Source organism: Contarinia nasturtii, unplaced genomic scaffold (genome assembly GCF_009176525.2).
Source record: "Contarinia nasturtii isolate CC-2019 unplaced genomic scaffold, AAFC_CNas_1.1 Cnas_scaffold_1699, whole genome shotgun sequence".
In the NCBI taxonomy this organism is placed as follows: domain Eukaryota; kingdom Metazoa; phylum Arthropoda; class Insecta; order Diptera; family Cecidomyiidae; genus Contarinia; species Contarinia nasturtii.
Genome location: NW_022199032.1, coordinates 3652282 through 3669902, shown reverse-complemented (window position 1 = coordinate 3669902; position 17621 = coordinate 3652282). Strand labels below are relative to the sequence as shown.

Genomic DNA, 17621 nt, shown 5'->3' with positions numbered 1-17621 from the left:
TTAACATAAATCTATGTAGAAAAACGTATTGTTTCGCTTTGAAATGCAACGATTTAAGTTTTTGCTCTAGAGCCATTTCAAATACGAATACAATTTCGGTTGACCAAACAAATTTTGTATCAGGATGACACGGTTCGGGGTCATTTTTTGTTCGGTTCACGACCCTAAGACTTACTCATTTACCCTTTAAATCAACCTGCAAATATTTAAATCTATGAGCGATGAAGAATGATATCATTTGTACTTTTTGATTTGAAAAAAAAAAAACCATGTTTTGCAGTAAATATGAGTTTTTTTAAATTTTATTTCCACATTTTTAAATAAACGAACGCTCTCCGCCTTAATATTATATATAAAAAAAATAATGTAATATGCATGTTATATGTTAAAAAAAGAATCTCTTAGTCTGTGATTTCCGTTCACTTCTACTGCCTTAAGTTTTTTCTGTGTTATTTTTTGTTTTATTTTGTTTTTTTTTTTTTACATATTTTTGCGAAACAAATTCCAATTACTTTTATTTTTGTTCTTGCTCATCTTTTGCCTATCATTATAATACAGAGGTAATAATAATATTTTGTTTGTTTTCTTCTAATCTCCAGCTCTTCATTCTCTCTTCAGTATATCGCTCACGAATTTAAATACTAATAAAATAGTATTAATGTAATCAAATATAGCTAAATGCTATCGAATTCAGTAAAATTATATGCAATTATCTGGATGTTGGCTTTGTTTTCGTTTGTTTTTGGTTTCTTTCGGATGTTCCATCGATAGCTTCCTTGGATTTCCGAGTGTAACTAGTGCACTGGCAATCGCCAATCCAGTCGATTGACCACAAGATGAATAGTTTAAGCCTCCTACAGATAAAATGTATTTTCGATTAAATTCACTTGCCAATCACCATTTCAAATCAAAGTATTTGTCAGATCATTTACCTGTTGGAAGCCGGACTAGAAGTGATAATACAGCTGCTCTATTGCCACTACAAGGCTCTAATGCTATTGGACTTGGAGCATCCTGTGGAAGAATGAGAAACAATGTGAGACAATTCAAACATGATTAATCATTTGGTTTGTTTACCTTTTTTCTCTTTCGCTGCGCTTTCGAAATGTTTTCTATCACCGGCGTTGGTGATTCAGCGTCGGGTCGTCGATTTTCAATTTCAACCAAAACCTAATTGTAAAATGGAAATAAACATCATTTTTTATTGTTGCTTGAGTTTCAACGAGTCTGAATGAAAAGAAATCAATTGATTCATACTTCAGAGAATGGTCGTGAAGCCATTTGTTCCATTTCAACAAAAAGTCGTTGTCTACGTCTATACATATCATATTTTTGTTTGATTTTCCATAAAACGGCGGCTAGCAAAAGCAACAGCAAAAAGCATCTGAAACAACATAAACCACATGATTATGTGTAATGAATGTGAAGCATGTAAGCGACAAAACTTACGTGGAAAAAGTGATGAAAAATTGTTGTAAATTTAATTTTGGATACTGTGAAAATGCAATTTGAATCCATACGGGTGGCTGGAAATCATAAACATACACGTAGAATGTAGTCAGCGTTACATTGTCCTCAATACCAAAATGATGTTCGGTTTTTGAGAAACGATAGCGAAATTGTGAACAATTCAAATTGCTGAAAATGACCTTCTCCGGTCCACCCGCTGATCGAATGGTGATATTCATTTTAGCTGCAACACTACATAAAATACTGAAATCGGCATCAATATCCGACTTAATTGGTGAATTACGGAAATTGATTTGGGTAAAGTATTTATCCTCTTTTTTCGACAAGTTAAATGTGAATTGGTAGTCAATTGTGAGATCGTAATAGCACGAACCTAAGGGTGAAATTACAAAACGAAACGAATGATGATGAATGAAAAGAAAAAAATCACAATGAAAAGATAAGAAGAACTATCACAAACCCTTGCTCGGATCGCCGTGATAGTGATTGGTTCCGTCACACTTTTCACAATGATCACCGGTTAAGCCTTTGGTACTGCAATAACACTTTGCGGTTTCTGAATGACAATGTGTGGCTTGACCTATCATAATGGATAATCGATTGATGATTTAAAATTGCGAAAAGTTTTCATTCGGTGCCGAATTTAAAGGTTGATTTTGCTTACCGTTGCATTCACACTTTTGACAGCTGCCGCCATTTATTGGATTTCCCCAATATCCGGGCTGGCACACTTCACAATTCTGTCCAGTTGTTAAATCGTCACATGGTGTTATACATGTTTTACCATCATTGCATGTACTGTGGCCTGTGGAAAATACGTTCAAAATCATTTTTAAATATTTTTGTTTTTGTTTCGATGATCAAGAACATCAAAACGTAAATCTTACCATTACACTGGCAACTTGGACATTTCGTGAAATACCATTGCTCTTGATTGGGACACTCAGTTGGGTCTTGCGAACCACTATCACCGCCTGGTAAACATTTTCCAAGTCCTCTGTTCGAGCCATCATCACACCACCCACAAGCTGGATCGTCTCGACACTGCGAACACGATTTATAGAATTCGCATTGTGACTTCCCGCCCGAACTTGGTGCACGACATTTATTGATTTGTGTCGTCCATTCACGGCACTGACCATATGGAAAACTCACTGTATACGCATTTTTATCTACACATCGCTCTTCATTCTGACACCAAATGCACTCTTCACTCGTACAATTACTGCAACTGGTTATTTCAGAGCACGGTGTTCCACACACGGCAACATCGTCAATACTTCGATTGCCAGCCATCCGACATTTACCCAATTGACCATCCCAATGACATTTCGATGATGATTGGCATGCATTGCAATCATGTAATTGAGCGCATTGTAATCCAACAATATCTTCTGGACATTTGTCAAGTGATGAAATTGAAACATTTGGAATTGGTATGCCATCCGAATGGAAGTCACGACATTTATCTTTTGAGCATGTGCCGGTACCACAAAATGTGCAACCGAATGATGTGGATACGCAACTGTGACAATCGAGCAATTCGCTGCATCGTGTGCCGTCCATCAATAGTTGTTGCGTAAGTACGATTCGACTTTCTTTCGGACAAAACCAATAGACATCCGGATCTCGAACTCGAATAATATCCTTTTGAACATGAGTGATTGGAATGCATTTAAATTTCTGTATATCCCAGACACATTTGTGACCTGGTCTTGCGTTTAGGCATTGTTCAGCTTTTTGGAATGCATGACAATTGCCTGGAGTATATTTCAGTAAATCGGATAGCATTTGACCATCAAATCCACCATAAATATAAAGTGAATCGTCAAATTTAACTGCACTGTGACCGAATCGTGCGACATCCGTTCGAAAATCGTTGGGCATATTTTGAAAGTGCCATGTATCGCATATTACATCATACACCATTAATTCGTTGCTGTAACACTTGGCACCAAAACTACGTATATATGAATATAATATTGGTTTTAGCATTAATAATCTGATCTAATAATCAAGTGCAAATGAATTGAAAGAATTGAATACAAACCTATGTGACGTATCGTTATGAGTATTACCGCCAAACACCATCATCAAACCGGGCGAAATGAAATTGGCGCTATGCAAAAATCGACCAGACGCCGCTGCCATCAATAGTTTCCATTCTCTTGCTTGCGGATCATAGCTATATAAATTATTGCTAATAATTTGATTGTTTTCATTCTCCGACACAATGCCACCATAAATGTATACTTTATTTGTTAATGGATCATAATCAGCGCTATGACCGTAACCACCTTTAACCGGATAACCATATGTTGTAACAATTTTCCACGTTCGCGTGCTAAATGTGTACTCTTGCACCGTATTGAGATAACCGTATTGAGGGGAATGTCCAAATATAACAATCATACATTTATAATCTGTATTTGTTGCCGAATCATGAGCAGGCACCAATGTTGCTGTATGGCCAGACGTTTTTAACGGGCCGCACATCGAATTCGATGATGTGCACGGTTCAAATTTAACCGTAATATTTTCCCAACTGCGAGCGCTCACATCGAACGCCCATAATTCATTCGAGACACCTTTATGACCAACAACGCCACCATACATGTAAATTTTATCACCATAAATTACAGTAGATGCATCATAGCGCATTTCTGGAGTGGCCGAACCAGACGAATGCACCGTCTCCCATACTTTTCCATTAAAATCATATGTGTAAAGCAATTGACCACGTCCGTATGATTCACCAGCAATAATATGCAATGCATCGCCCCATACAGCCGCACTATGCGATGCACTACCCAATGGAGTAAAACTGTCAGGTGTTATGGTCGTCCAATGGCCGAGCGATACATCTTGATTACAATCAACGCCCGCAAAACCCAATTCACAAACGCATCTATAACGAAATGAAAATGGGATAATTTTTTTTTTTTTCAAATATTAGGAAAACACTCACAGATAAGATAACATCTCAACAAGAACAACAACAATAACAATTGTATCAAAAGATGCCAAAAAAGTAATATTTTTCGTTAATTTACCTATTACCGTCGCAATGTCCGCGTCTCAAATCTTTTGCACAATCATTCGGGCACTTGGGCGTTTGACATGCAAAGCCATAGTGTTCATTATCGCAATCGCACGTTCCATCCAATTCATTGCACACTCCATGGCCAGAGCAATTGACGCTCGAATCATCCGTTGGACAACCGTTTATTTTATATGAAATATTAAAACCAGACATGTTATACGCATCATCGCTAAAAAAATGAAGAAGTACTGATCCGGAACGTGCCACTACTTCAGGCACTCGTCGAACGGAAATATTTTGGCTATACATCAAACCGCTGCAATCGCATAAATAAGTCATATAATATGTTATTATTTAGCCTTGACAAATTACAAAAATTACATGAGCATAAAATTGTGAGTGCATTCACACCGATCGAATGGGTATGTTTTTTGAAATCAAAATAAATAAAATTGTAAATTACCTGTAAACGGCAAGTAAGGGAGATTCAACGCTATCACCATCGAACACATACAAATGATCCCAGCCACATTCGGTGGCAAATTCTTCGAGGTGCAAACGTATCGTCGGAGTTTTGTCATTGCCATGCAGTGAATTTCTATATATACTATCTCTGGCATCGATTAACCAACTGCATTTCACTCCAACTGAGTAATTTCCAGCACCATCATGGATGTAACCGAAGAAATCGGTCAAACTGTAGCCAAAACGAAAATGAAAAATGATATTGATTAATGGTGCATAACATTATAAACAACAATAGATGTATATGACGACACATCGACTATCCGTTGTCGTTCACCATTTGGAATGAGTGTCAATTGCATTGGCCCACATTAAATTTTTGGCCAATGCACAATCAACGTACCGTACTTTACCGCCACAAAATTGACAATCATCGCCCTGCCAACCATCGGGACAAACACAAGTTCCATTAATGCACACGCCGCCGTTCATACAAGAACTATCACTAATGCACTTTCCTATGACTACATTATTGCAACAAAATACTAATATTAGAAGCACGACGAATAAAACAAACAAACATTTTCGTTGACTATGTATCGAATGCAATATCCTAAACATTTGAGCTAAGGTGTTTAGCATCTTCGACCTTGCAACATTTTCATTTGCGAATCGTTTTTTTTGTTGTTTTCGAGTTCTTTTTTTCGCTTCGTCTTTCGTGTGTGGTTGCCTTTTTGTGTTTGGTGTTGAGCACAAGTTGGTTCAATTTTCCTCTCCCAAACTTTCTTTATTATTGACTTGAACTATTAAATAAATGAAGTTTGCTGTCATTCGAATTATACCACATTTTATACAAGTATAACAAATAAATTACAACTGCATTACCGATCTCATATACGTCGATTAAATCTTTCTTTTCATATCCAAAACAATTCGATATCGCTCGAATTCAAGCGTTTTCAATTAAAATCAACATTTTTAATTTCAATTGAAATATAAAAAAACGAATAAATTACATTTTCGTGTTAATTCAATACATTTTAAATTTGAAATTAGTGTATTGTTCAGTATTGTCTAACTGACACTTAAACGCGCCTACTCACATATCTTGAATTTGATGTTTTTCTTGTGATGAATGTGCATTTTGGAAAATATAAAAATTAAAGATAATGCAACCACGTCAAATGTGTTAATTTTTTCATAAATGCTATTTTTTTATTCGTCTTTCGATTTTAGACGAGCATTCGTATGTCGATTCGAACATGATCATATTATTATGTCATCATTTACAATAAGGATTCCAACGCGTATTTATTTATCCAAAAAAAGAAAATGTTACGCAAAACAAAATTAATCTAAGTGGATTTGTGAGCGAAAAAAGAAAAATTGTAAATGTTCAACGATATTTCAAGAACCAATTGAATGTGTCGTTTCGATGAGTGGTATCGAACGACATCTGTTATGACATAAAACAGGTATAAACGCAAAAATAAAGTAAACACGCTCCAGATGGATATGTCAAAATTGTGTTTTAGTTTACCATTTACTATTGTTTCCGAGTCAATAGAAACCTATTGTTGTGAATGCGACTATTTTCAGTTTTTTCGTTTCCTTTTCTCAACATTTGGATTGCAAATAATTTTGATTTTTTGTTTACAATTTGTCGTAAAAGAACGCTTTCAAATTGGTTCATCCTCGAAAATACAAAACACTAAATAGAATGTTTAAAGTAATTGAGTGCCAACCGGAATGCAAAATGTGAATAAATTACTTGAAAAAAAAAAGAAATTTGACTAGATAGCACAGGAAAATGAATCGATTGTATACAAGTGGTGATTTTAGTTCGTCATGTTCATCGGACACAGATGATGGATCATCATCGGAAGATGAAGGAACGGCGAATATGTTCAGTAAAAAACAACGCATCGCCGAAAAGAAAAACGATTCGAATAGTAGCCTACGGAAATCAACATCGCAAAATATAATTTTCAAGCTACAAAATCGTGAGGTAAATTGCAAGTATGATGCACATTTTTTGGTATGCATCTTTATCGATGTGGAAAGAGATGCATTGAGTCAAAGTCTCTTCAGGTTCAAGGTCAATGTTTACAATTTATTTTTAAATATTATTTTTCTTGTGGAAAAAATGTATAGCGTTCGGGATATTTTACGGATAAAATTTCACACAAGGATAGAAAATTGGCATTTGTTCGGGTGCCCAGACGATTGCAATTTTGCTTAAAAGAAATTGTGCCATATTGTTATCTAACCGGGTAAATATTGAAGAACCATTAAAAAGTGACCAATGTTATCGAATGCAAATGACGTTTCAATCTATTTTCAGGCATGTATTCATGGGTTTAACAATATGCGGCCAATTTATGCTTAGTTACAAAATCATCTCCGATGAAGATTCTGCACTAAACAACTACAGCTTTACCTCAACTTATAAATACGAGTAAGTGAATGTGTGGTTTTCTTTATTCTTTATCTGATATTTGAAATCTAAATTTGTGTTGGTTTTTTGTAATCGATTTTTAGGCTCTATTTTTGGATCTATCGCCCTCATAATTTACTATATAAATACTTTACAATTTGCTTATTTGATGATCATGGTGTTGATAATATTAAAACGGTCACAATGGCACAATGGAAAACAAATCCGCGTGTGCTTGTGATTCATGGCGGTGGCGGTTGTGAGAGTGAAGATTCATACATAAGCGTTGTGGCTGTTCCGAATCTGGGATGTTTAGATTGTAAAAAACTTCGTGATGAATTCTGTGCGGACACCATGGACGGTAAGGGTAAAAAGCATCATCATTTATTCGTAAATTTTTACTCAATTCTCTCTGGTAAATTGTTCATTTCAGTGAATCGAAGCGGTTATTTGTGTATAAAATGTAATTTCACAATTCATACAAAGTATTGTCGAGCCGATACGGATCCGGTATTTAATCCGAGTGTGAATTTACAATGTTTGGATAAAATTCTAATAATGGCAAACGGTTTGATCCACATGATTCATATTGATCTTCATATGAATAAACAAGTGAAACCGTTTACAAATACAATTGATATTAAATATGTTAAAACGCGTACAAAATCGAAACCAGATACAAGTCAATCGGATGAAGTGAATAAAGATTTAGTCAGTTTGCCGAATGGATCGACAACGATTTCAAAATGTTCCGAACAACAGTCAACAAAAACTGCCAAAGATAGACCGAACTCAACTTTGAATGGTGATGATCATCATCATCCACCACCACCACCTCCTTCTTCTCAGCATCATCAACTTCACCATTATCATCTTCATCATCACCATCAACAACAAACAACGGCCAAAAGTCATGAACCGAAAAATATTGTTGAAAAAATCATCGCCGATTTTGCCGAATGTGAAACTGATATAGTACCGACCGAAAAACAACAAGATCAATCGTCACGCATTACCAGCAATGCACAAAGTAATTTTAACGAATTGGTTATTACATGCCGTAATAATATTGATAAGCCATTGAAACAATCGACGAGCTCAACAAAAGTGCGATTGTTAAATCATCGGAGTAATCGAATTATATCAAAAAGTGTAGCCAATACTATGAAAAATACTATAACGAAAGTTGATTTTGGCACAAGCCCAACAACGAATGCAACGATATCGAGCGGAAGCTCAAATAATTTAAATAAAAACTTAGATAAAGCAGCAAAAGCCTATGAATTTTCCGAAGACAATGAAAAATGTGAAAAGATTAGCACATTTCGTAAGAGACGTTTGGCTGATAAAAAGTATGAATTTTCCGAAGATAATACCGAAAATATTATACCATATAATCGAATGAGATCGGTGATTCGTAATCCAGCATTGCATCAGAAAATATCACGACATTCACCGGCACATTCGAATGTTGTAAACTATAGCTCATCGCCACCATCCACATTTGAAATGCCCACATCGTATCACACACATCGGGCGTCGCCAAGCTATGGATTTCGATCACCGTGTGGTTCACCCGTTGGAAATCGTTTCCACATGATGTCACCACCAGGTAATTAAATTATTTCAATTCTTTTCGAACCATTCATTTTGATTTCATTTCTCTCGATGAACTGATGATCAATCTATTTTATCATTGAATTTAGCTCGTTCGTGTTTTAATGCAAAATCACCATCATGTACACGATCGGCGACCATGTCTCCGCGCAGTTTACAGAATATGAAACGACCATACTATGATTCAATGTTGGATCCACACTCAAACCTCATTTTATCACCGCGAAGCGATGACTGTGATAGCAATAAAACCCATACCGGTATCACAAATTTCCCATTGAGTGAGGTGAAACCATCAAATATTGATCTAAGAAGTAGCCAACAGAATATTTGTGAACGGAGTTTAGTTGAAAGTGATCAAAAGCCACAATGTTCCATCATGTAATTTAAATATTTTCAATCGCAATTTAATCAAAACAAAACAAAAATTTACTCTAATTTCACAAATGTTGTTCATTTTGTAGATTGATTCGACATTACGTCGAAGAGGATGATGCAGCCAGTGTAATAACGAGTGAAGAAGGTACTTTGTTTGATACGCAAAAAAAACACACCTCGTTTAATATGTATTGACGCGTAATTTTAAAATGCAACAAAATATAATTTGTGGTTTTTTTTTTCTCTCGATTTAGATGATTGCATTTCGCCTGGCTATCATACGTCATTGCCACTTGAAGTGCATGGAGCTGGTTACTCTGACATGCAAATGATATCAAAAAACTCCTACAAAAAGTTGATGTGTCCGACACTAATCGTAACTCAAATCACATTTGATTTAGAAGCATTTACATATTATGCCGTCAACTATTTGTGTAGTATAAATAATAAAAAGTACGGGTTTTTCTTCGACTGTGGCTGTGAAATTGTCAAGGTATACAGTTGTGCAAGAGAAAACTAGAAATGAAATTTATTCGTCATAAAGCTGTCACATCATTTATTTATTTTTTTCTTTTACGAAAATGATTTCATTAGATTTGCCCGCTAAGCTGTGCATTGACCTGTATATTAATGGTGAATTTCACAGCAAGTGATATGCAACTTGATCCAAGTGTTAATAATTGTTTGAATTGTTCGAGCAATTTAAATTTGGATTGTGTATTTCATCGTAAGCATTACGAGTGTCAGATCTTATTCACGTGGGACATTGAAACGGGCGAATGGAATGTATTAGATTATGGACATTTAATGGAAGTGCCACCAATATTAACGAGTGAAAAGCATACACCATATATTCATCGTATTGTTAGTAAATTAGCGGCTGATATGATATCCGGACTGAGTGCGTACACTGATATATTCAATCAATTGCATGTGCTCGATTCGTGCGTCGAAAAATCGAAAAAGATTTTACGTGATGTCGATAACTCCATTGAATTTTACCGAACAACCGCTCAAATACGGTATTCATCTGACTTAAGCGACATTGAAATGGAGTAATTTTCTAGTTCCAGTTTTTTTTAAGCAGACAAAAAATAAAAACAGAACCCCAAATGAAATGAAACCGATTGATGTGTAAACAAAAAAATGTTTTGTTATCGATAACAATTTCTAATAGTTTCAAATGCGACAAACTCAACAATTCACACGCATGTGTATTGCATGGTGAACAAGACAAAAAGAGAGCGAAACAATACATCACATAACAAAAGCAAAACAAGAAATGGAACATTTCGTTCTTTTGTTCTCCAAAATTGAACAGGATTTTTCATCTTGTACAATAATAATGATATAATTTATTAAATTGATTCAACACAATGAAAAATACATAATCTATTTTGAAGCTAAATGTATGAAATGATGTTTTATTTACTTTCCATGGCCATTTCCTTTCTTTTGAATAATGATTTTCTTTCGAATTAGAAACATAATTGCTGACAACATCAATTTTATCGTTTTTGTTAAGTAATCCAGAGTGCTGAGGATCGACAGACCAAACATTAAACTGATAATGCTAGCAATCGAAACTAAAAAAAAAGACGGAATACATTATGCCTGAAAATTTTATAATTAAAATAAATGTGCAGTCGAATTTTCTTTCTTTTTCGAATGATTTTCGCATTTTTTCAATGTTTGGTCGAATTAAAACGAAGTTTTAAGCCAAACAGTCCAAAAAATCAATAATTTAAGGAATGAGAAGGTTATTGAGTAAAAATAAAAGTTGTTTTCCACTTGTCACCTTATGCCGGTTATAATTGGTTAGTATAAACTTACTGACATCATCCAACATCGTTTTTACAACACGTCTTATGAGCCTTTCTTTAGACAATTCAAGCATTGATATTGTTATCAAACTGCCAGGTTCATAACGATAATCCCTGTAAAAAGAAAACCCAATGCGATACAATTCGAGTTCAAAAGTGGATCGAGTTTTAAAAATTCTGGTCTTTGTTTACATCACACATAAATAACTGGTTCTTTTTTCTTTTTCTTTTCTTTTTTTTAAATCAAGTTATGATATGAAAGTACGTTCAAGAGTGTTGCACACTTATTAAAAGTACTTACTCCTTGGCAGGTGATGAGTATAAAACACTGTATTCAGGTTCATCGCATGATGCCAAACAATTGCAATCTTTTTTCTTCGAATTAATTTTTCCTTGAAAAAAAAAACCGGAAAAAATCATATTAATAAATCAAAGTTTTGTGTTCGTTGCGGAAACGCCGTCGTGCAATTTAAGAAGCACACAGTGAAAAACGAAAAAAAAATGATCGAAAACGACAATATTGACGGCAATTTAACATATTATACAATATATATATTGCAAATCTCACCGAAATTATTTGTAAGACAAATCAAACCATCAATGTCACATGTGTTCGCTGCATTTAAACGCTTCGGCATCAAATGATGTGTGCAATTACATAATTCAATTTGAATTTCCATTGAACATTCAACCGAGCATGTTGAATAGCTGTACTGGCTATACAGCATTGGATATTGGTGCGACGGAATATTGGTGCATTCACGTGTTTCCCATGGAAATCGGCATTTTCGATTCGTAATCGAAGCATCTTGTATGCTGGCATCGTTTACCATATCGATGACCTTAAGAACGAGCTCTTTTTCGGTGCCATAAAATATATCTTCTTTGATATCGCTCTCAGTGTCAGATGGCACTTCGTTCGATGTATGCCTGAATGGGAGAATCTTTTTTCATTTTCTCATCGATTTGAAATGTTTAGATGAAGAAAAAAAAAAGCAAATTACACATGCACTTGAACGTCTTCATTTGTTGTGAATGACAAAGAACCGGGCCCACTTGAACGACTACTAAGCAAGCGATGTCCGTACATTGGACTTGATATGGATCAAACAAAAATCAATCAAGAAGATTTAGATAGAGAATAATTGCATTGTCTTGATACATACGTTGTATGAATTGAATTTATTGTATAGCATACACCGAATTCCGTTTCTAATGGTAAAAATGAGGTGCAGCATTCAATTTGTACATTATTCCATAAACAATTACTTATCATTTCATCACAAGATGATCGAAACTAAATTTGAAAATGAGTTTTATTTGATTTTCAGTTGCAAATGAATTGATTGTTTACCTTAGAAGATATTACAGAAAAATTGGTTGGACATTCAAAATTTTTGCCACAAAGACTGCATGAATGGCATTGTCCACTGAAAAATGCAATGTCCGACAAAAAATCATCCAATTTACTATTCCGGTCAGCTCCATAAAATCTACAAAGGCAACATGTCATAATGTTTCAAATTGAATCAAATTGAAATTATTAATTACACACTTTTCACTCAGCTCCCATATCTTTCCGCCGTTGAACATTTCGCAAATGGTTATTGCGGGAAAAGATACATTCCAATGTAGGCTAAAATCGATCAAAGTAAATATAATAATAAGAACGGGCTGTCTTTATTTAGTCATATTAATAAGTGCTGGCAGGGGAAAGGTATGGATCATTGATCGGAAATGTTCTCACCACCATTAAAACCTGCATTTTATTGTGAAATAATGCTGTACACATATTGTACATTTAATTTCAAGGGTACACTAAATTTGGAAATTCAGTGATTTTGGAGCGAGTTTTTTTTTTCATTTGAGTGGTAACCTTCTTACCTTGAAAAAATCAATAGATGATGGCAAATCAGTTTTGTACACATAATGTACAATTGATTTTAAGTGAGTATGCTGGCTAAAAAATATGAATATCTTCAATTCCCTTTTCGAATAGACATTTTCCAAAAACTGAGAATTTGTGACATTCTTCTTAATGATCATTGACGTTTAATAGCTTCTGTTTGTGGTTTTGTGTTGTACACATGGCGTAAACTTCCTATAAACCTAGCTAGAAGTATTGTTCATTGGAATATTCAAAATAGCATCAAAATCGAAATTTTGAGCACACCAACATTTACAGCAAAATTTGTAGTATAAACGGGCATTTGAGAATTTAAATAAAATTCACTGTTCTGAATTCACTGAATTTAAATGAAAATCAATCGACGATTTCAAATGGTTTTTGAAAATGTTCCTTGTTGAAAATTGATGGAACAAATTTTGTACTTTTTGATTGTTTGTAAGTTTGCACATTTGCGTAAGTGGTGCTGCTGATAGTGAAATCTTGTGAATTTGATCGGTGACTTTAAATAATTCAGTTCTTTATTCTTTAAAAATTTGGCTTATACGTATACAATATATTGCAAACTAATACATTTAACCAGAGTATTGCTCAGCGCTGCTGCCATCCACAGCATATTAAAATATCTTGCTGAGAATGCGTAGTCCGTCGCATTCGAATGTACGTAGCAGTTTATACATCACAGTGAACAAGAATGAATGCATTGTTCTCTTCACGATTATGTGACTCAAAATATTCAAACGATTGAATAGAGAACAATGCATGTATTGTTGTTCGCTGTGATGTATAAACTGCTACGTTACTTCGCATGCGACGGACGCATTATCAGCAAGATATTTTAATATGCTGTGGATGGCAGCAGCGCTGAGCAATACTCTGCATTTAACAGCCTTTTAGGCCAATTACAAAACCGATTTTGGCTACTTTATGAAAAGCAGTAGAAGTTGTGAGGGTGAAAGTGAATAAAAATAAGATATTGATACTATTCTTCTCAAGTTTGGCATGTTAATATATTGAGTGATGTCTCTAGTCAATAGCGGACAGTGTATGTAGGTTTTTTTATCGGGTCATAGAAAAATAAAATCGATGTATTCGACTCCGTTGTATGATAAGGAAGATAGAAAGATAGAATTTTATCAACAAATCATAAAATCACCAAATGTAAAACAAATATCATGGATATTATGAGATAGAGTAATAAAATGAAGATTTTTATTTTTAAATTAACATTCGAATTTTTCTTGCGTTAATTTATTCTGATTGAGCCGTATATTCGGTTTGGAACAATAATCAAATGGCCGAGCACGTGTTGATGCTATCGATATATAGTTTTTTTTGTTGCTTTTGTTGTTCAAAGCTCATTTTTACGAGCCGTGTTTAGCGCGTGCATGCTAATTTCTAGACTTTTTTTAATTGTTTTTTTTAAATAAAAAAAGAACCAAAACAACAAATTTTTTGAAAGTGATCAAAAGACGTATAAACGAAAACCAGAAACATTCCAATTTGATGTCTAAAATAAAATCGGAAGACAACTTGTACTATTTAATAAGCATGTTTGTTCCATCGGAACTGGTGAATATAATTTATGAAATAAAACTAGTTCTACATTTTCTGAAATGACGAAAGTTTTGAGCTTTGAATCTTGAGCCCGATTAATTTAAATGATTAGATGTGCAAAACAAGTTATTACAAAATATCAGCAAATGAGAGGAAAAAAAATTACTGAAAATGTGAATTAAGCATCTTGAATGCGCGTATGTTTAGTTTTTTATGGCTTTATAAGAGTCACGCTGAACAAACAACAATGTTATCTTGTTTAGAATATCTTTGCTCAATCGATTGCAAATAATGCAAACAATATTCTAATGAAGAAGATGATGAGCAGGTGTGTGTTTTTTTTTCGTGCAAATCACAAATGTCGTCTTTTTTTAGGCATGAACTAAATCGGTGTTGGAATAAAGTTTGTTTATACACATTCTTCTAACATGATACAACAAATTCAGAGTTGTCCATAAACAAATCAAACTTATAATATACATTTCTAATTGCTTTTTTTTTTGTTGTTCCGCTTCGGTCGAGACAGATGTCATCGTTAAACAATAATAATTAATATGATAAAATGTTGCATTTGTGTTTGAGCTTTCAATATGCGATCAACTTGTCGCGTCTATATATTCCAATTGATTGTCTCCTTCTTATTTTTCTATCTCTCTATTCATCTCTCTTGACGTTGCCCTGACTCAATCACAATATTTCTTTATTTTTTCAATTGTCAATGTAATTTGGGAAATTCAAACCAAGTCATCATTTGGTGACGATGTTATGGTCATTTTTTTACTATTTTGTTTAGTCGTGACCATTATACTATATCGTATAGGGTTAACTATAATGCAGTGACATTAATACGGTAGTAAAATTAAATAATAATACGTGAGAATGAAGTGAAAACAACAAAAATGACTGAATTCTTTTCATTTGTTTTGTTTTGAAGTTCATTCAAGGTAATTTTAGTTGTAAAATGGCACATACACTAATGCACTAAACAAAAACGAAAGAAAAATCCCCACCGTGTATAAATATATTTGTAAATAAAGAAAAAAAACTGTCCAAAGCCAAATTGTTTAGATAGTTATGTTTATAAAATTTGTTTGGCCGCCGTTGCCGCCGACGCGACCATTTCTGATCGTACATTTTTGATTCGTGTATGCGTGTCATGTATGTCAATTTGCAAGTTTGTTCACACGTTCGTTACAAAATTTACGACTTTTTATGGTCGTTCAAATGCATACTTACTATATTGTGTCGATGGTGAATGCAAAGAATCTTAATTGATCATCAACCAATAGACTGAAAATTATGTAGTAAGCGCAAAATAAAAGCATCCCTATAATCACACAGTAATAGATGTGGCGAAACAACTGTTGAGAGCCCATTTGATACGATTTTTTACTTCTCTCTTTCTCTAACACACACTCGAATCAAAGGATTGAATGCTTTTGTTTTCTTCCAAGTTCTGACGTCCGACGATAGAACTGCAATTTCTGACAATGCACAAATCAACCTAAATGTTAAACTTCAACGTGTGTTTTTCTTTCTTGTTACACAAAGTAATGCGAGAATCGAAATGTATACATGCGTCATAGACTGCAATGACACTCTGAATTCATTTGAAGCGATTGAGACTGGTTGAAGTCAAGCAAGTCGATGAACCAAAATAAATTAGATATTCCTATCAGAATAATCTAAATGGTAATCAAATCGAATGTAAATGGGGCGACGCATTCAAATCAAATGCCATTTTCTATCAGAAATAATGTCGACCAGACACAATGAATTTTCACACTCAAACCGTTGACAACAAATGTACGATAAATCAATTCTGATGAAGGTAATTATTTCTAAATTTAACGCAAAATCCATTTGATGAACCATTTATTCAATGTATGTGTGTGTTTATTATCTGAAAAAGGGGTTGAAAATCAAAAACAAAATGAAACACAATGATTTATTAGATTAAGCTCAACAAACTTTTATTTTTACTTTTTAAGTCTATTTTGTTTTATTAGATATATATTTATAACACAATCTTAAAGAAGAAGCTGACATGCAGCATCTTCAAATCTGGTTTCGTTCAGTTTTCGATGAAACGATTTTCGAAGTGAACAAAACCAAGAGAGCGAGTGAAAAAAAAAATAATCGCATGTCAAAAATAAAAATTGTTCCCTAAAAGTTAACGTTATAAGGATTCGTTAAAATGAAAATTAAAAATTTCAACGAAAATTTTATATGCTTAAGTTTAATTGTGTCTGCATTTTAAATAGCCATATACTTAAAATCGATTAAGGAGTATACGACCAATTTTTAGCTTAACAAATTAAAGCCGAACGAATTGATTTAAAATTGTTTTGTTTTGTTATTGTTGTTGGAATGTTCCGTATTTTCATTTTAATGTCCGTCCGTGTCTATCTCTCCAATCTGTTTCGACAATGAGTATCGCGTTTCGGCGAATGGTCTATGAATTTTAAAATATGTCTCGGAACGAATACAGAAAGAAAATAAAAATCAGAAATTAAGCGAATGATCGTTGCGCAGGACAGTAGTCGGTTTTACCAAAGAGACAAATATTCTGAAAAAAAAATCGAGTCTCTTTTTTCTTCTCTTTTGAATTAAAAAAGAACACGAGAAACAAAACAAATGCACGTATATTTAAATTGTCATTCCGACACCGGCGCAAGTCGATAATGGATGACGCATACAATTAATTCGTTTCCATATTTTATATTATTGAGACACAACATTTGCCTATATCCGTGGACATACACATCATATAAATTGATTTACGATTTTACTTGACATCTACGAATAAAAATGTGTATGTCCGATACGAAAGGATAATAGCAATTGGCCAAATTGAATGAAACCATATGATGTGAAATGAAAAAGATGGCGACGAATAAAAAAGACAATAAAAATCAATAGAAA

At 34.0% G+C, this 17621-nt stretch overlaps 3 protein-coding genes across 4 annotated transcripts; 1 reads left to right on the top strand and 2 right to left on the bottom strand.

Annotated features, from left to right (window-relative positions):
• Positions 1 to 405: 405 nt before the first annotated feature.
• On the bottom strand, positions 406 to 5771 carry LOC116346967 (attractin). The gene is made up of 12 exons (XM_031777302.1): positions 5382 to 5771; positions 4977 to 5210; positions 4524 to 4829; positions 3521 to 4378; positions 2358 to 3430; positions 2135 to 2275; positions 1931 to 2050; positions 1450 to 1843; positions 1258 to 1384; positions 1078 to 1170; positions 933 to 1014; positions 406 to 854 (listed from the first exon to the last, which is right to left on the bottom strand). The coding sequence occupies exons 1-12, from the start codon at positions 5618 to 5620 to the stop codon at positions 700 to 702; spliced, it is 3822 nt and encodes a 1273-aa protein (XP_031633162.1). The 5' UTR covers positions 5621 to 5771; the 3' UTR covers positions 406 to 699.
• A 774-nt stretch (positions 5772 to 6545) lies between these two features.
• LOC116347070 lies at positions 6546 to 10822 on the top strand. 2 transcript variants are annotated; one of them, XM_031777477.1, is made up of 9 exons: positions 6546 to 6986; positions 7133 to 7251; positions 7323 to 7436; positions 7520 to 7776; positions 7849 to 9027; positions 9122 to 9413; positions 9497 to 9555; positions 9665 to 9903; positions 10005 to 10822. In XM_031777477.1, exons 1-9 carry the CDS (start codon positions 6789 to 6791, stop codon positions 10467 to 10469), a joined length of 2922 nt encoding a protein of 973 aa, XP_031633337.1. In that variant the 5' UTR covers positions 6546 to 6788; the 3' UTR covers positions 10470 to 10822. The 2 variants fall into 2 exon arrangements, with proteins under 2 accessions (XP_031633337.1, XP_031633336.1); XM_031777476.1 differs by having other exon boundaries at positions 7520 to 7782.
• Positions 10823 to 10838: 16 nt separating this feature from the next.
• LOC116347108 (sodium channel protein Nach-like) lies at positions 10839 to 16044 on the bottom strand. The gene is made up of 9 exons (XM_031777542.1): positions 15933 to 16044; positions 12789 to 12869; positions 12588 to 12726; positions 12400 to 12530; positions 12238 to 12327; positions 11802 to 12163; positions 11535 to 11625; positions 11244 to 11347; positions 10839 to 10996 (listed from the first exon to the last, which is right to left on the bottom strand). The coding sequence occupies exons 1-9, from the start codon at positions 16019 to 16021 to the stop codon at positions 10839 to 10841; spliced, it is 1245 nt and encodes a 414-aa protein (XP_031633402.1). The 5' UTR covers positions 16022 to 16044.
• Positions 16045 to 17621: the final 1577 nt, after the last annotated feature.